A 20517-nucleotide genomic window follows, 5' to 3' on the forward strand; every position below is an offset into this window, starting at 1 on the left:
TAGTTTGGACTCCCCCAGCTTCAGAAAACGACAAAAGGCAATAGTTGCAGGAGTAGGCCATTCTGCCCTTTGAGCCTGCACCACCATTCATTATGATAATGGCTGATCATCCTTAATCAATATCCTGTTCCCGCCTTATCTACAAAACCCTTGATTCCACTATCCTTGAGAGCTCTATCCAACTCTTTCTTAAATGAATCCAGAGACTGGGCCTCCACTGCCCTCTGGGGCAGAGCATTCCACACAGCCACCACTCTCTGGGTGAAGAAGTTTCTCCTCATCTCTGTCCTAAATGGTCTACCCCGTATTTTTAAGCTGTGTCCTCTGGTTCAGCACTCACCTATCAGCGGAAACATGTTTCCTGCCTCCAGAGTGTCCAATCCTTTAATAATCTTATATGTCTCAATCAGATCCCCTCTCAGTCTTCTAAACTCAAGGGTATACAAGCCCAGTCACTCCAGTCTTTCACTGTAAGGTAATCCCGCCATTCCAGGAATTGACCCCGTGAACCTACGCTGCACTCTCTCAATAGCCAGAATGTCTTTCCTCAAATTTGGAGACCAGAACTGCACACAGTACTCCAGGTGCAGTCTCACCAGGGCCCTGTACAGCTGCAGAATAACCTCTTTGCTTCTATACTCAATCCCTCTTGTTATGAAGGCCAGCATGCTATTAGCCTTCTTCACTACCTGCTGTACCTGTATGCTTACCTTCATTGACTGGTGTACAAGGACACCCAGATCTCTTTGTACTGCCCCTTTACCTAAGTTGATTCCATTTAGGTAGTAATCTGCCTTCCTGTTCTTGCCACCAAAGTGGATAACCATACATTTATCCACACTAAACTGCATCTGCCATGCATCTGACCACTCACCTAACCTGTCCAGGTCACCCTGTAATCTCCTAACATCCTCCTCACATTTCACCCTGCCACCCAGCTTTGTATCATCAGCAAATTTGCTAATGTTATTACTAATACCATCTTCTATATCATTAATATATATTGTAAAAAGCTGCGGTCCCAGTACTGATCCCTGCGGTACCCCACTGGTCACTGCCTGCCATTCCGAAATGGAACCGTTTATCACTACTCTTTGTTTCCTATCAGCCAACCAACTTTCAATCCAAGTTAGTACGTTGCCCCAATACCATGTGTCCTAATTTTGCTCACTAACTTCCTATGTGGGACTTTATCAAAAGCTTTCTGAAAGTCCAGGTACACTACATCTACTGGATCTCCCTCGTCCATCTTCAGAGTTACATCCTCAAAAAATTCCAGATTAGTCAAGCATGATTTCCCCTTCATAAATCCATGCTGACTCTGACCTATCCTGTTACTGCTATCCAGATGTTTCGTAATTTCATCCTTCATAATAGACTCCAGCATCTTTCCCACCACGGAGGTCAGACTAACTGGTCTATAATTTCCTGCTTTCTCTCTCCCACCTTTCTTAAAAAGTGGTACAACATTAGCCACCCTCCAATCCGCAGGAACTGATCCCGAATCTATCGAACTCTGGAAAATAATCACCAACACATCCACGATTTCTCGAGCCACCTCCTTCAGTACCCTGGGATGTAGACCATCAGGCCCCGGAGACTTATCAACCTTCAGACCTAACAGTCTCTCCAACACCAATTCCTGGCAAATATAAATTCCCTTCAGTTCAGGTCCTTCAGCCACTGTCACCTCAGGGAGATTGCTTGTCACTTCCCCAGTGAACACTGATCTGAAGTACCAATTCAACAGATCTGAAGTACCAATCTGAAGACCTTGGTTATTCACCCTATCCATGTCCCTCATGATTTTACAAACCTCTATAACATCACCCCTCAGCCTTCAAAGCTTTACAGGGTGACACGGTGGCTCAGTGGTTAGCACTGCTACCTCACAGAGCCAGGAACCAGGTTGACATGGTGGCTCAGTGATTAGCACTGCTACCTCACAGAGCCAGGGACCAGGGTGACATGGTGGCTCAGTGGTTAGCACTGCTACCTCACAGAGCCAGGAACCAGGGTGACATGGTGGCTCAGTGGTTAGCACTGCTACCTCACAGAGCCAGGGACCAGGGTGACATGGTGGCTCAGCGGTTAGCACTGCTACCTCACAGAGCCAGGAACCAAGGTGACATGGTGGCTCAGCGGTTAGCACTGCTACTTCACAGAGCCAGGGACCAGGGTGACATGGTGGCTCAGCAGTTAGCACTGCTACCTCACAGAGCCAGGGACCAGGGTGCAATTCCAGCTTCGGAGTTTTCACGTTCTCCCCGTGTCTGCGTGGGTTTCCTCCAGGTGCTCCAGTTTCTTCCCACAATCCAAAGATGTGCAGGTTAGGTGAATTGGCCATGCTAAATTGTCCATAGTGTTCAGGGATGTGTAGGTTAGGTGCATTAGCCAGGAGAAATGTAGGGTAATAGGATCAGGAAATGAATCTGGATGGGTCACGCTTCGGGAGGGTCAGTGTGGCCTGTTTTCCCAGCCCACTCAGTCTCTCCTTAAAGCTCAAACTCTTCCAGTCCCAGCAACATATTCATATACTCTTTCTATATTTGTTAATATCCCACCATGTCCTCCAGACCCACACACAGATTGCCCCCTTCATCCCTAATGGGCCCTACTCTTTCCCTGGATATCCTCTTCCCCTTCACATACATATAAAATGTCTTTGAATTCTTCCTAATCTTACCCACTAGTGTCTTTTCATGCCCTTTCTTTGCTTTCCTAATTGCTTTCTTGAGGTCTAAGGCCTCCATTAGCTTGCTCACTTTGTATCTTTAAAAGCCTTTGTTTTCCTAATCTAGCCTTCTTTGTCCCTTTTGCCAATCACCAGAAATTACTGGCCCATGTTTCTTGATCCTGATCCCTCATGAGTTGAACAACTCTTTCAAATCTCCTTCTGACCTGCTCTTCTGCAAGGAGGACAGTTCCAATTTCTCTAAATTTAACTATTACTGAAGGTCCTCAACACTGAAACCATTCTCTCAAACGTTTCCCATCCTCCCCAGTGCTTTCACATCTTTCCATGAATATAATCCCCAGAACTGGATGCCATACTCCTGCTGAGGCTGACCCAGTGTCCAAGTGAGTTTAACATCAACTCCTTTGATTTGGACTGTGTGCCCTGCCAATAAAGCCCAGGATACTGTCTGCTTTTTCAACCGTGGTTTTAACCTGCCCTGTCAGCTTCAAACAATTTCTCCAGGTCCCCCCCGGTCCGTCTGCTCCTGCACCACCTCTAAAATTGTACCTTCAAATTTGGATTGTTTTTTCATGTCCTGGTGATCAAGAATTAATTACTTTCCCCATCTCTGCATTAAATTCATTATGTCACTCTCAGCCCACTCCATCAACCTGTCAATATCCATTTGAAGTTCTACACTGTTCTCCTCACAGTTCACCATGCTTTTAAATTTCCAAGTTGTGAAGCATCTACAAATTTTGTGCCTGTATCCCAATGTCTGAGTCATTCATGCATATCAGGAAGAGCCCAGGTGCTATACAGACCCCAAGGAAACTCCAATGGAAATCCTCTTCCAGTTCAAGAAACATTTATTATTCACTCCACCAACCTAGCCATCCTGTTACTACTCGAGTACAGTCATAGAGTCCTCCAGCACAGAGACAGCCCTTTGACCCAAACTGGTCCATACTGACCAAAATGTCCATCCACATTAATCCCAATCCCCTACACATGGCTTATATCCTTTTAACTCTTGCCTATCCATGGATTGTTCCAAATATCTTTTTATTGTTAGTGTACCCACCTCAACAACTTCCACTGGCAGCTCATTCCATATGTGTAAATACGTTGCCCCTCGAGTTTCCTTTTATTCTTTCCCCTCTAACTTTAAACTGATGCTTTCTCGTCTGTGATTTCCCAACCCTGGGAAAAAGACAGAGCATTCACCCTATCCACGCCTCTCATGATCGATACACCTCTATCAGGTCTCCCCTCAATCTCCTATATTCTAAAGGACAAAAGTCCTAGCTTGTCCAACCTCTCCGTATACCTCAGACCGCTGAGTCCTGACAACATCCTTAAACTCTTTCTAATTTAATAACATCCTTCCTACAGCAAGGTGACCAAAACTGAACAGAATGCTCCAAGTGCAGCCTCACTAATGTCATAGAACATAGAATATTACAGCGCTTCGGTCCTTAATGTTGTGCCGACCTGTCATAACAATCTGAAGCCCATCTAGCCTACACTATTCCATGTACGTCCACATGCCTGTCTAATGACGACTTAAATGTACTTAAAGTTGGTGAAACTACTATCGTTGCAGACAAAGCATTCCATACCCTTACTATTGTCTGAGCAAAGAAACTACCTCTGACATCTGCCCTATATCTTTTATCCCTCAATTTAAAGCTATGCCCCCTCATGCTCACCGTCACCATTCTTGGAAATGTCCACCCTATCTAACCCTCTGATTATCTTATATGTCTCTATTAATTCACCTCTGAACCTTCTTCTCTCTAACAAGAACAACCTCAAGTCCCTCAGCCTTTCCTCATCAGACCTTCCCTCCATACCAGGCAACATGCTGGTAAATCTCCTCTGCATCCTTTCCAAAGCTTCCACATCCTCCTTATAATGCGGTGACCAGAACTGTACACAATACTCCAAGTGTGGCCGCACCAGAGCTTTGTACAGCTGCAGCATGACCTTCTGGTTTCAGAACTCAATCCCTCTATTAATAAAAGTCAAAACACTGTATGCCTTCTTAACAACCCTGTCAACCTGGGTGGCAACTTTCAGGGACCTGTGTACCTGGACACTGAGATCTCTCTGCTCACCTACACTAACAAGAATCTTACCATTAGCCCAGTACTTTGCATTCCAGTTACTCTGACCAAAGTGAATCACCTCACACTTGTCCGCATTAAACTCCATTTGCCACCTCTCAGCCCAGCTCTGCAGCTTATCTATGTCTCTCTGTAACCTACAACATCCTTCGTCACTATCCACAACTCCACCGATCTTAGTGTCATCTGCAAATTTACTAACCCACCCTTCTACGCCCTCATCCAGGTCATTTATAAAAATGACGAACAGCAGTGAACCCAACACCCACCCTTGCAGTACACCACTGGTAACTGGACTCCAGGATGAACATTTCCCATCAACCACCATCCTCTGTCTTCTTTCAGCAAGCCAATTACTGATCCAAACTGCTATATCTCCCACAATCTCATTCCTCTGCATTTTGTACAATAGCCTACTGTGGGGAACCTTATCGAGCGCCTTGCTGAAATCCATATACACCACATCAACTGGCTTACTCTCGTCTACCTGTTTGGTCACTTTGTCAAAAAACTCAATAAGATTTGTGAGGCACGACCTAGCCTTCACAAAACCATGCTGACTATCCCTAATCAAATTATTCTTTTCTAGATGATTATAAATCCTAACTCCTATAACCTTTTCCAACACTTTACCAACAACTGAAGTAAGGCTCACTGGTCTATAATTACCAGGGATGTCTCTATTCCCTTTCTTGAACAGGGGACCCACATTTGCTATCCTCCAGCCTTCTGGCACTATTCCTGTAGACAATGACAATTTAAAGATCAATGCCAAAGGCTCGGCAATCTCCTCCCTGGCTTCCCAGAGGATCCTGGGATAAATCCCATCCGGCCCAGGGGACTTATCTATTTTCACACTCTGCAGGATTTCTAATACCTCCTCCTCGTGAACCTCAATCCCACCCAGTCTAGTAGCCTGTATCTCAGTATTCTCCTCAACAACATTGTCGTTTTCTAGAATGAATACTGTTGAAAAATATTTATTTCGTGCTTCCCCTATCTCCTCTGACTCCACACACAACTTCCAACTACTATCCTTGATTGGCTCTAATCTTACTCTGGTCATTCTTTTATTCCTTAAATACCAATAGAAAGCCTTAGGGTTTACCCTGATCCGATCCACGAACAACTTCCCATGTCTCCTCCTGGCTCTTCTGAGCTCTCTCTTTAGATCTTTCCTGGTCTATCCAATTGGTCAGCTCCCCCTGGATTCCATGCAGTCTAACCTTCCATGTGATCGACTGTCCCTTTTCTTTCCCAGCTATGAATTTGCTCACAAACCTGCGATCTGATACTATATCAAATGCCTTTTGGAATTCCACACTACAGCAACGTGATTACCTCCAATAACCCCTTGTTTCCTTTACAAAAAGTTAATTAAATAAGATTTACCTGAATAAACCTTTGTGAGTTTCGCTTATTAATCTGCTTGTGTTGAAATGAGATGGTTAATTTTGCCCTGAATTATGAACCATGGGAGCTCAGCACCTGAGAGAGGAATCATGCTCGCTATGTGGGGTGCATTTGAAATGCACAGAAAATGGAGATTCTGTAAAATACCCTCCTACTTCACAGCCAGATAACCCCAGCCTCCACCCTACTCCACTCCAAACTGTTGAGTGATTCTTGGGATGCTGTCATTTAGATGTTGGTCACTGCACCGCTTCAGCAGTGCCAGTTTTTCAATTGCAACGGCATCACAGCACAGCCTGATCCCATTCTCAGTCACATGGCACTTTCAGCTGAGTTTGCCAATCTCTGGAGGAGGATTTGGTCTCTTCTTCCTCTTCCTACTCCCTAGAATTGCTCCACCTTTACTCTCTGCCTTACCAAAGTCAGCAAACCCCAACCTGCTCCCAGCTGCACTGCTGTAATCTGCGTGGTTGGGACAATCACCAGAAACATTCACTGAGCTGTGGGGACTGCCCTGAAAGCATTCCATGGTGACAAGTACAGAAAGACCTTTACTCTGTATGTCAACACTGGAATAATATAATTAAACTAAACACAAATCCCCAGTGACATACAGAATTAAGAATAGAAATTTAGTTGAGAATTAGAATCTCAATAAGTTTAAGGATCATGTGTAAATTGTCGCCATTTAGTAACTTTCCAAAAATAACAAAGCTGACTCATTAATCGGAAGTTATGCCATTTCTTCTATTCCCTGACATCCCTCAACTTAACCAGCACAAAACCCACGGGGAAGGAATAAAGGAAAAGAGGAAATAAACAGGATTGTTGTTTCACCAGCATGAAAGATGAACATTAAGGAGTCTCAAGAGAGCTCCCGTCCTTTTTCTGGGACTGAGATGGTCAGACAGGAAACAAAGATGGAATTCCCAGTTTGTACTGAGTACCCTGATCACAAGTTCAGTGTTGGTATGAAGTGTTACAATTAAAGTGGTTCACTTCAAGCTGGGTTCCTTCACATCATTCACCAGGAACTTCTACTAATTTATCACACAAACATGTCAAATACAGGCGGTGAAAGGAAAAATTGAGAAAATACACGAAGGGTGAAAATGGAAGCTAGAATGTCAGTGATGTGACATTCAGGCAAAGCACCTAATTTATTCATTGTTCAGGAGGGATCAGCACACCTAATGTAGCAGCTGGAGAGTAGGAGACCGAAAATCAGAGAGATACACACGCACTGCTTTAATCAACTGAGAACTCACTGCCTCATATACCTGTCAGAGAAAACTGAGGTTAGCTTTAAGTCCAATCTTCACCTTACTCTGAACTGATCACCTTCCAACCTCTACAATAAGACAAAATCTCAGAAAACTTCCTTTTGAAATCTTTATAGGCTAAGGCACATTTCAAAAAAATCAATGTTTGTACCAAACAGTCTTCAATCTTTCTAACATACTCAGTGTAAGGATAAAAAGCTAATTTTCTTTAATCCATGTTAAACGAAATCCCAGGAATACTGAGCCCCCTGTGAAATTGTGTAACTTGCGCCTCTGTCATTTAACAAAGCCCACTCAATATTCCATCAGCTGAAAGTCTTCACTGACTTCTCAAACTCCCCATTTACAATTCACCTAGACACCCCAAGACCATCGCTGGCTTCTCACTGCGGTTAACCAGGCTGTATCCAAAGACAAGCTTCAAATCATCAGACTCTCATCCCAGTAACACTCCACAATCTACCTCCCACTATGGTGGCTTATTCCACCTTCACAATATAGCCCGGAGCTCAAACCCACCTGCAGTACTGGACTGTTGCTTCCTTCATTTCACATGCTATCTCTGCAATTCTCCCCCAGGAGGACCTTGTTTTCACCCCTTGATGAAGCTTCAGTCTTGATTGAGCACACAGTGACCAGCTTTTTCCACGCAACAGACTATGCAGTTCTTTGTGTAGATAAATACAAATAGTCTCGCCTTATCCAGCCAGGTATTAGCAAGAGATTATTCATTCTGAAAATGAACAGTTTCCTTTTCACAGCAAAACCACAAAGATTGGATGAGGACTGTCCCTAACCAGTCTCAAGGGCAGTTCGCAGACCAGCCCAAGCACAGCTCCACAGTAACGGTTAGCAATTAAAAGATATTATGGAGCCAGCCTTATCACCAACTCAAGTTAACAGCAAACTTAAATTCAACAGCACTAATTCACTTAATCTCTTATGAGTGTTAACTTAGAAATTCTGGCAGTATCTAAGCATTTTAGATGTGCAGGCCAGGAGACTGAGGTGGAGATATTTGTGGCAGACAAGGTCATTAATGGTGACAACTCCAAGGTGAGTACATGGAAAATAAGGTACAGATCAGGAACATTCTAACTGAAAAATCACTCAGGAGATTGACTGCTCCTGTGTCCTTACAAAATCTTTGACCACGACTGGATGAGCAAATTACAGCTGGATCAGTAATGAGTTTACACCTGATTTCTGCTTCGAGAGTGGCCCAAGTTCCTGTTCACAACTGCTGCTCATGTGGAAGGAGGGGGTGTGGCTGGAAAAAAATGCCACAAATGTGTGTCATCGTTGAACTCTTATTTTCACACTGTTCCTCCACAACTCTCACTTTGTTCCAGTATATAAGTTTCCTGTAGTTCAACACCTGGACTGACCTCATGCACTGTTGAGACACAAGGACTATCACCTGATGAAGGAGCGTCGCTCCAAAAGCTAGTGTGCTTCCAATTAAACCTGTTGGACTATAACCTGGTGTTTTGTGATTTTTAACTTTGTACACCCCAGCCCAACACTGGCATCTGCAAATAAGGACAAGACAGACATTGTCAAAAATGTAACATCCCAAGAAACTCCGTCAGTTATGTCATGATCTCCAGTAAGAACAGGTCCCTATACATGCAAGGCCCGGGCTCCGATACTTTGAGAGCAACTTCAACTTCAAGACAAGTGTCAAGTGACATGGATCAGTGGTGCTGGAAGAGCATAGCAGTTCAGGCAGCATCCAACGAGCAGCGAAATCGACGTTTCGGGCAAAAGCCCTTCATCAGGAATAAAAAGGGCTTTTGCCCGAAACGTCGATTTCGCTGCTCGTTGGATGCTGCCTGAACTGCTGTGCTCTTCCAGCACGACTGATCCAGAATCTGGTTTCCAGCATCTGCAGTCATTGTTTTTACCTAAGTGTCAAGTGACAGCCAATCACTGTCATCTGCTTGAATTTGACAACAGCCTCAGTCTGTCAAATGCTGAGGTCTCCAGGCACAAATGCCTGTCTTCAATAAACTGAGGGTTGAAACAAGCAGGGGGTTGGTGGGAGCTAGCAGGCCAGAGATATGTTTAATGATACACCAAGCAGATGCTATACTGAAATCTAACGCAGCGAGTTAATCACTGCCTTTCTATCATAACCATCAACAGGAATTCACATCAAAAACAGAGTACTTCATAGATCCACATTCAAAGGAAAGGGATTTCAGGCCATGTAAATTGGAGGCAGAGAAGAGGCGATCAAATACTGGGGCAAGGAGGGCCCTGTATGCTCCAGGCTGCAGGCAGCAGAGCATTAACTGGCAACAGTGCATTCAGACGATGAACTTTCCCCAGCAGTGGATCAAATCACACAAATTAATCTGGAAAATCAGCACAGCAGCTTGTATAAAAAATCTCTCACAATTCGAACTTTGCAACAGGACAGACCACACCCAACACTCAAACAAACACCTTCAACTATCCTGAACATCCCATAAATATAGACACACTGTGATTGCATGCCTTCTTCCCTATCAGCTAATCCCTTCAGAAATACAGGCACTCAAACTGGACCACACCGCACTATATACGTATTGGACTGTCAGGAAGATGGAACCACAAAATCTAGGTACACATGGACACATATGTTTCAGAGGAAATTCTGACAGAAAACCCAGACGAGCAGTCATAGACCATTACAGCACAGTACACACCCTTCGGCCCTCGATGTCGCGCCGACTTGGGGAACCAATCTGAAGCCCAACTAACCTACACTATTCCATTTTCATCCATATGTTTATCCAATGACCATGTAAATGCAATTAAAGTTGGCGAGTCCACTACTGTTGTAGTTAGGGTTTTCCACGCTCCTACTGCGCTGTGTAAAGAAACTACCTCTGACATCTGTCCTATATCTATCACCCCGCAGTTTAAAGCTATCCTTCCTCGTGCTAGCCATCACCATCTGAGGAAAAAGGCTCTCACTGTCCACCCTATCTAACCCTCTGATTTTCTTGTATATCTCTATTAAGTCACCTCGCAACCTCCTTCTTGCTAACGAAAACAACCTCAAGACTCTCAGACTTTCCTCGTAAGAACCTCCCTCCATTCCAGGCAACATCCGAGTAAATCTTCTCTGAACCCCTTGCAAAGCTTTCACAACCTTCTTATAGTGCGGTGACCAGGACTGTACGCAATACTCCAATTGCGGCCAGACAAGAGTCCTGTACAGTTACAACATGGCTATGTGGCTCCGAAATGCAATCCCTCTACCAACAGAACATAACACACCATATGCCTTCTTAACAGCCCTATCAACCTGGGTGGCAACTTTCAGGGATCTATGTACATGGACACCAAGATCTCTCTGCTCATCTACACTGTCAAAAATCTGACCATTAGCCCAGTGCTCTTTATTCTTATTACTCCTTCCAAAGTGAGTCACCTCAAACTTTTCCACATTAAACTCCATTTGCCACCTCTCAGCCCAGCTCTGCAGCTTAACTATGGCCCTCTGTAACCTGCAAATATCATTCCGCACTGTCCACAAATCCACCGACCTTAGTGTCAGCTGCAAATTTACTAATCCATCCTTCCACGCCCTCATCCAGCTCATTTATAAAAATGACAAACTGCAGTGGACCCAAAATAAATCCTTGCAATACATCACCAGTAACTGAACTCCAGGATGAATAGTCCATTAACCACTACTCTCTGTCTTCTCTCAGCTAGCCAATTTCTGATCAAACCGCTAAATCACCCTCAATCCCATGCCTCCGTATTTTGTGCAATAGCCTACCATGGGGAACCTTATCAAGTGCCTTACTGAAACCCATACACACCACATCAACCACTTTACCCTCATCCACCTGTTTGGTCACCTTCTCAAAGAACTCTAAGGTTTGTGAGGCACAACCTATCCTTCACAAAACCGTGTTGACTATCCCTAAACAACTCATTCCTTTCTAGATGATTATAAATCCTATCTCTCATAATCCTTTTCCAACAATTTACCCACAAATGAAGTAAGGCTCACTGGTCTATAATTACCAGGGTTGTCTCTACTCCCCTTCTTGAACAAGAGGACATTTTCTATCCTCCAGTCTTCTGGCACTATTCCTGTAGACAATGACAATTTAAAGATCAATGCCAAAGGCTCTGCAATCTCTTCCATGGCTTCCCAGAGAATCCTCAGATAAATCCAATCCGGCCCAGGGGAATTACCTAATTTCACACTTTACAGAATTGCTAACACCTCCTCATGAACCTCAATCCCGTCTTGTCTAGTAGCCTGTAGCTGAGTATTCACCCAGACAACAATGTCATTTTGCACTGTGAATACCGATTTTAAAAAATTCATTTAGCACTTATTCTATCTCCACAGACTCCACACAAAACTTCCCAATCAACTTCCTTGATTGGCCCTAATCTTTCTCTAGTCATTCTTTTATTCCTGATATACCTATAGAGTCAAGGAAAACCTCAATGCTTTCTATCTGCCAACAACTTGTGGGCGGCACGGTGGCACAGTGGTTAGCACTGCTGCCTCACAGCGCCTGTAGACCCGGGTTCAATTCTCGACTCAGGCGACTGACTGTGTGGAGTTTGCACGTTCTCCCCGTGTCTGCGTGGGTTTCCTCCGGGTGCTCCGGTTTCCTCCCACAGTCACAAAGATGTGCGGGTCAGGTGAATTGGCCATGCTAAATTGCCTGTAGTGTTAGGTAAGGTGTAAATGTAGGGGTATGGGTGGGTTGCGCTTCGGCGGGTCGGTGTGGACTTGTTGGGCCGAAGGGCCTGTTTCCACACTGTAAGTCTAATCTAATCTGTAAGTCTAATCTAAAAAAAACTTCTCATGTTCCCTCCAGGCTCTTTTTGGTTCTTTCTTTCGGTCTTTCCTGGCTAACTTGTAACTCTCGGTGCCCTAACTGAGCCTTCATGTCTCATCCTAACTTAAGCTTCCTTCTTCCTCTTGACAAGAGATTCAACTTGTTTCATAAACCATAGTTTCCCCACTCGACCACTTCCTCTTTGTCTGACAGGTACATATTTATCAAGAACAAACAGTAGCTGTTCCTCGAATAAGCTCCACTTTTCAATTGTGCCCATCCCCTGCAATTTCCTTCCCCATCCTATGCATCTCAAATCTTGCCGAATCGCATTATAATTGCCTTTCCCCCAGCAATAACTCATGTCCTACGGTATATACCTATCCCTTTCCATGTCTAAAGTAAACATAACTGAATTGTGGTTACGATCACCAAAGTGCTCACCTACCTCCAGATCTAACACCTGGCCTGGGTTCATTACTCAGTACCAAATCCAATGTGGCTTCGCCCCTTGTTGGCCTGTCTACATACTGTGTCAGGAAACCCTCCTGCACAAATTGGACAAAAACTGACCCATTTAAAGTACTCGAACTATAGTTTTTCCAGTCAATATTTGGAAAGTTCCCCCATTACACCTACCCTGTCACTCTTGATCCAATCTAAATCATCTTTGCAATCCTTTCCTCTAAATCTCTGGAACTATTCGGAGACCTATAGAAAACTTCCAACAGAGTGACCTCTCCTTTTCTGTTTCTAACCTCAGTCCATACTATGTCATTAGATGAGTCCTCGAACGTCCTTTCTGCCATCGAAATACTGTCTTTGACAAATAACGTCAATTTGGAAAGACAGAGAACTTAGGCCAAGACACCAGAAGCTATTAATTTCATCTTTCCTAACTACCTGAGGATCTATTGCTACAGGGTTGTATTAAAACCTCACCTTTACAAACAGAATTTCAACAAGTCACACTCCCTCAGCACTGATCCCCAACAGTGTGGCACTCCCCTGCTGTTGACTTGTAGTTATTGTTAATCTAGACACAATGAACATTGGAGAGAAACATTGAACTCAATGTTTAATCCCAGGGGAAGTTTTACACTCCCAGTTGACCCGAGCAACACCTTTCATAATTTTGCAAATCTCTAGAAGGTCACCTCTAACATTCTGTTTTCTGCAGAAATGACCTTCAGCCCATTAACCTTTCCTGGTTAGTACAGCGCTCATATTTGGTTACACATTAACTGAAAGATACAGTTTTCAAAGTTGGAGCTATTCGTAGGCTTGTGTGGAGTCTAACGGTTTGAGTTTTCCCAATTTACAAATAAGGACATACTCCACATACAGTAAAATCTAATTGTATGGATTTAGGTGTGAAGCTGTGTTGGTGGTTATCACTGACGACAGTTAAGAATACATTGAAATGGACAGCAGTGAACAAACTTCATTTCCCCTTCCCCCACCTCACCCCAGTTCCAAACTTCCAGCTCAACACTCTCCCCATGATCTGTCCTACCTGCCTATCTTCTTTTCCACCTATCTGCTCCACCGTCCTCTCTGACCTATCACCTTCATCCCACCCCCATCCACCTATTGTACCCTATGCTACTTTCTCCCCACCCTCACTCTCCTCTCATTTATCTCTCCACCCTTCAGGCACTCTGCCTGTATTCTTGATGAAGGGCTTTTGCCCAAAACGTCGATTTTCCGGCTCCTCGGATGCTGCCTGACCTGCTGTGCTTTTCCAGCACCACTCTAATCTAGAATCTGGTTTCCAACATCTGCAGTCATTGTTTTTACCTAGCAGTGAACAAACACAGATGTTCAAACAGACTGGTTCAAGTCTAACTTCTTTTTGATCATACCTGGTGACAACCAGGGTACAGAACTGATCACTAAACACTGAACTGTCTATCACAACTGTCGCTGCACCACATGAACGTCAACACATTTCAATCACTAACAATTTATTCCCCTGCTCCAGCACCATCCTGGAGACAGCTCAATTGCTCACTAAATCTTAATGTCCGAGTCTCTCATCATTCCTTCAACAGGGAATTCCTGAACTGCCAAAACAAAACTAAATCACACAAGAATTAATTTGAAGATTTTTTCTTGCTAACTTTTTTTTGGAAAAGCATTTGCACCTGAGTTCTTCTTCAGTTGTGGAATCATTCCAAACAGCAGGCTAGTCAGCCCATTGTGTCTGTGCTGGTCTTTGAGTAGGTAAAAACAAGGACCGCAGATGCTGGAAACCAGAGTCTAGATTAGAGTGGTGCTGGAAAAGCACAGCAGGTCAGGCAGCATCCGAGCAGCAAGAAAACTGATGTTCCAGGCAAAAGCCCTTCATCAGGAAGGTCTTTGAGAGACCTATCCAATTATGTCCCACTCAACCTGATCTTTCTCCAGAGTCTTACAAATATGTTCCCCTCAAGAATATAAATAGTGACTCCATCATAATAAAAGTTTTAAATGCACAAATTTTCAAATGAAGTCTTCAGAAAATGAATTATATTTCAAAGTGACCTACAAAGAGTATTTACAAAATAAAAATGCCTAAAGGTTTCAAGGCTCATTAATGCCTGAAGTTTCCATGATGTTAAACAGCATTAGGTAGTGAACGGACTACAGTGCTGCCACTGGAGCCCTTTCCCTAAGGGACATTGTGGACCAACCCTCAGCAGGTGGACTGCAGCAGTTCAGGACGTCAGCTCACCACCTTCTCAAGGGGCAACTAGGGATGGGCAATAAATGCTGGCCAGCCAGCAGTGTCCACACTCCATCTGACTTCTTTTAAAAATATCAAATGAATCCCAAAACATAGATCAATTGTTATTCCAAATCCGAAGTTGGAATCTATTGATATTTCTTGCCGTCTTTACTGTGAGTAACAGATTCACCCAGCTCTGCCTGACCAGGAGCAGAGGCTCCACGATCTGTTCCTCAAACACCCAGATCCAACACACATTCAAAATATTAAACTGAATATCAGGTTCAACTGTTTCAAAACTCCTCAGACTCCATTCACCTTTCTTCCCCACAATGTAAAAGATTAAGATGAAGGTTTATTAGAGAAAACTTGAATTCCACAATTAAATAAAGAGTTAGACAGTGGATTCAGGATTAAACAATATCAATCCAGGAAAACAACAAACTCTCTCTCTCTCTGACATTCCCCACCCCAGGGGGTCCCTCTGACTCCAGCCCCTCAGGGACTCTCCCTCTCCCGCCCCCACGAGCTCGGGGTGGGGGGGGGGGGGTGGAATGTGTCTGTACCCCCCACCCCCACCCCCGGGGCTGTGCACTCCCCTCCTCTACCCCACCCCCAGGGGTCTGTGCACAAACCCCCCTACCCCAGAGGGTCTGTGCACTCCCCTCCTCTCTTCACTCCACCCCCCCCCCCCGGGGGTCTATGGCTCTCTTCTCCCCCCCCCCCCCCGGGGGTCTGTGGCTCTCTCTCCCTCCCCCCCCCCGGGGGTCTGTGGCTGGGTCCCCCCCCGGGGGTCTGTAGCTCTCCCCCCCCGGGGGTCTGTGGCCCTCCCCCCGGTCCCCGGTCCCCGGCCCCCGGCCCCTCACCTTCATGTCGCTCATGATGGTCTGGAAGAGCCCCCCCAGGGCGCTGCAGTCCTTCTCCATTCCCCCCGCGTCCATTTTGCTGCCGGTCCCTGGGCTCCGGCCTCTCGGCTCCCGGCTCCCGGCTCCCGGCTCCCGGCTCCGCGCTCACACGCTCCAGCTCCCGGGCCCCGAGCCGCGGCCGCCGGCCATTCCCGAACCGCCCGCTCCCGGCTCCCGGCTGCCGCTGTCCCTCGGTCCGTGTGAGAGACCGGCTCCGCCCGGCGGCTCACCCTCACCCCCACCCCCACCCTCACCCTCACCCTCACCCTCACTGTCACTGTCACAGTGTGAGACTCCCCCCCGCCCTCTCTCCCTCCCTCAGTGACCCTCCCTCTCTCCCTCTCTCTCTCCCTCACTCACACTGACTCCCTCCCTCTCTCTCTGTGTCGGTCTCTGTCTCTTTCCCAGTTTTTCCTTCACCCGCCGTTTCCGGGAGGAGTCGGAAACTTCACCAAATCCCGCCCCCACCCCCCTCACCCTCACCCCCCTCACCCTCACACACACCCTCACCCTCACCCCCCTCACCCTCACACACCCCCTCACCCTCACCCCCCTCACCCTCACACACCCCCTCACCCTCACACACACCCTCACCCTCACCCCCCTCACCCTCACACACACCCTCACCCTCACCCCCCTCACCCTCACACACACCCTCACCCTCACCCCCCTCACCCTCACACACCCCCTCACCCTCACACACACCCTCACCCTCACCCCCCTCACCCTCACACACACCCTCACACACCCCCTCACCCTCACACACACCCTCACACACACCCTCACCCTCACACACACCCTCACCCTCACACACACCCTCACACACCCCCTCACCCTCACACACACCCTCACACACCCCCTCACCCTCACACACACCCTCACCCTCACACACACCCTCACACACCCCCTCACCCTCACCCCCTCACCCTCACCCCCCTCACCCTCACACACACCCTCACCCTCACCCCCTCACCCTCACCCCCCTCACCCTCACACACACCCTCACACACACCCTCACCCTCAACACCCTCACCCTCACCCTCACACACACCCTCACACACCCCACTCACCCTCACACACACCCTCACACACCCCCCTCACCCTCACACACACCCTCACCCTCACACACACCCTCACACACCCCCTCACCCTCACACACACCCTCACACACCCCCTCACCCTCACACACACCCTCACCCTCACACACACCCTCACACACCCCCTCACCCTCACCCCCTCACCCTCACCCCCCTCACCCTCACACACACCCTCACCCTCACCCCCTCACCCTCACCCCCCTCACCCTCACACACACCCTCACACACACCCTCACCCTCAACACCCTCACCCTCACCCTCACACACACCCTCACACACCCCCTCACCCTCAACACCCTCACCCTCACCCTCACACACACCCTCACACACCCCCTCACCCTCAACACCCTCACCCTCACACACACCCTCACCCTCACACACACCCTCACCCTCACACACACCCTCACACACCCCCTCACCCTCACCCCCTCACACCCTCACCCCCCTCACCCTCACACACCCCCTCACCCTCACCCCCTCACCCTCACCCCCCTCACCCTCACACACACCCTCACCCTCACCCCCCTCACCCTCACACACACCCTCACCCTCACCCCCCTCACCCTCACACACACCCTCACACACACCCTCACCCTCACCCCCCTCACCCTCACACACACCCTCACACACACCCTCACCCCCTCACCCTCACCCCCCTCACCCTCACACACACCCTCACCCTCACCCCCTCACCCTCACCCCCCTCACCCTCACACACACCCTCACACACACCCTCACCCTCACCCCCTCACCCTCACCCCCCTCACCCTCACACACACCCTCACACACACCCTCACCCTCACACACACCCTCACACACCCCCTCACCCTCACACACACCCTCACCCTCACCCCCTCACCCTCACCCCCCTCACCCTCACACACACCCTCACCCTCACCCCCTCACCCTCACCCCCCTCACCCTCACACACACCCTCACACACACCCTCACCCTCACCCCCTCACCCTCACCCCCCTCACCCTCACACACACCCTCACACACCCCCTCACCCTCACACACCCCCTCACCCTCACCCCCCTCACCCTCACACACACCCTCACACACACCCTCACACACACCCTCACACACACCCTCACCCCCTCACCCTCACCCCCTCACCCTCACCCCCCTCACCCTCACCCCCCTCACCCTCACACACACCCTCACACACCCCCTCACCCTCACACACACCCTCACCCTCACCCCCCTCACCCTCACACACACCCTCACACACCCCCTCACCCTCACACACACCCTCACCCTCACCCCCCTCACCCTCACACACACCCTCACCCCCTCACCCTCACACACACACCCCTCACCCTCACCCCCCCTCACCCTCACACACACCCTCACCCCCTCACCCTCACACACACCCTCACACACACCCTCACCCTCACCCCCTCACCCTCACACACACCCTCACCCCCTCACCCTCACACACACCCTCACACACACCCTCACCCTCACCCTCACACACACCCTCACCCTCACCCCCCCTCACCCTCACACACACCCTCACCCTCACACACACCCTCACCCTCACCCCCCCTCACCCTCACACACACCCTCACCCCCTCACCCTCAACACACACCCTCACACACACCCTCACCCTCACCCCCTCACCCTCACACACACCCTCACACACACCCTCACCCCCTCACACACCCCCTCACCCCCTCACACACCCCCTCACCCTCACCCCCTCACCCTCACACACCCCCTCACCCTCACACACCCCCTCACCCTCACCCCCTCACACACCCCCTCAACAATCCCCCTCACCCTCACCCCCTCACACACCCCTCCCTCAACACACACAACACCCCTCACACCCTCACACACACCCCCTCACCCTCACCCCCTCACCCTCACACACACCCTCACACACCCCCTCACCCTCACCCCCTCACCCTCACACACACCCTCACACACACCCTCACCCTCACCCCCTCACCCTCACACACACACCTCACCCTCACCCCCTCACCCTCACACACACCCTCCCCCTCACACACCCTCACCCTCACCCCCTCACCCTCACACACACCCTCACCCTCACCCCCTCACCCTCACACACACCCTCACACACACCCTCACCCCCTCACCCTCACACACACCCTCACCCCCTCACCCCCTCAACAATCCCCCTCACCCTCACCCCCTCACACACCCCTCCCTCAACACACACAACACCCCTCACACCCTCACACACACCCCCTCACCCTCACCCTCAACAATCCCCCTCACCCTCACCCCCTCACACCACCCCTCCCTCACACCCTCAACCCCCCACTCACACACACCCCCTCAACAATCCCCTCACCCTCAACAAACCCCCTCACCCTCAACAATCCCCCTCACCCTCAACAAACCCCCTCACCCTCAACAATCCCTCCCACCCTCAACAAACCCCTCACCCTCAACAATGTGCCCTCACCCTCAACCCCCCCACCCTCAACCAACCCTCACCCTCAACAACACCCTTCACCCTCAACACTCCCCCTTCACCCCAATATCCTCCCTCACACTCAACCCTCCTCACCCTCAACAATCCCCCCTCATCCTCAACAATCCCCCTCACCCTCAACAATCCCCCTCACCCTCAACAACCCCCTCACCCTCAACATTCCCCCTTCACCCCATAACCTCCCTCATACTCAACTCCCCTCACCCTCAACAATCCCCTCACCCTCAACAACACCCTCACTCTCAACAATCCCCCATCAGCAACAATCCCCCTCACCCTCAACAATCCCCTCACCCTCAACAATCCCCCTCCAACCCTCAACAACCCCCCTCGCCCTCAACAATGTGCCTTCACCCTCAACCCCCCACCCTCAACCATCCCATCACCCTCAACAACACCCTTCACCCTCAACAATCCCCCTTCACCCTCAATAATCCCCCTTCTTCCCAATATCCTCCCTCACACTCAACCCTCCTCACCCTCAACAATTTCCTCACCCTCAACAACCCCCTCACCCTCAACAATCCTCCCTCACCCTCAAACCCCTCACCCTCAACCTCCCTTACCCTCAACAATCCCCGCTCACCCTCAACAACCCACTTCACCCTCAACAATCACCTCACCCTCAACAATCCCCTCTCACCCTCAACAATCCCCTCACCCTCAACAACCCCCCTCACCCTCAACAATCCCCTCACCCTCAACAACCCCCCTCACCCTCAACAACCCCCCCACCCTCAACTCCCCTCACACTAAACACCCCTCACCCTCAAACCCCCTCACCCTCAACAATCCCCCCTCACCCTCAACCCCCCTCACCCTCAATAACCCCCTCACCCTCAACAATCCCCCATCACCCTCAACAATCCCCCTCACCCTCAATTACCACCTCACCCTCAACTACCCCCCTCGCCCTCAACAATCGCCCTCGCCCTCAACAACCCCCTCACACTCAACAATCCCCTCACCCTCAACAACCCCCTCAACCTCAACAATCCCCTCAACCTCAACAATCCCCATCACC

The 20517-nt window shown here is 48.9% G+C and overlaps 1 protein-coding gene across 3 annotated transcripts in view; it reads right to left on the bottom strand.

The window, feature by feature from the left end:
- The window catches only part of mtss1 (MTSS I-BAR domain containing 1), a 197926-nt gene extending 181775 nt beyond the window's left edge, over nt 1–16151 (bottom strand). For all 3 annotated transcript variants that reach the window (XM_060836593.1, XM_060836592.1, XM_060836591.1), the window contains exon 1: nt 15887–16151. In XM_060836593.1, the coding sequence (XP_060692576.1) occupies nt 15887–15961 (75 nt within the window). In that variant the 5' untranslated portion in view covers nt 15962–16151. The remainder of the gene's footprint in view (nt 1–15886) is intronic.
- Between the last annotated feature and the right edge of the window lie 4366 nt (nt 16152–20517).

Source organism: Hemiscyllium ocellatum, chromosome 15 (genome assembly GCF_020745735.1).
Source record: "Hemiscyllium ocellatum isolate sHemOce1 chromosome 15, sHemOce1.pat.X.cur, whole genome shotgun sequence".
Taxonomy (NCBI): domain Eukaryota; kingdom Metazoa; phylum Chordata; class Chondrichthyes; order Orectolobiformes; family Hemiscylliidae; genus Hemiscyllium; species Hemiscyllium ocellatum.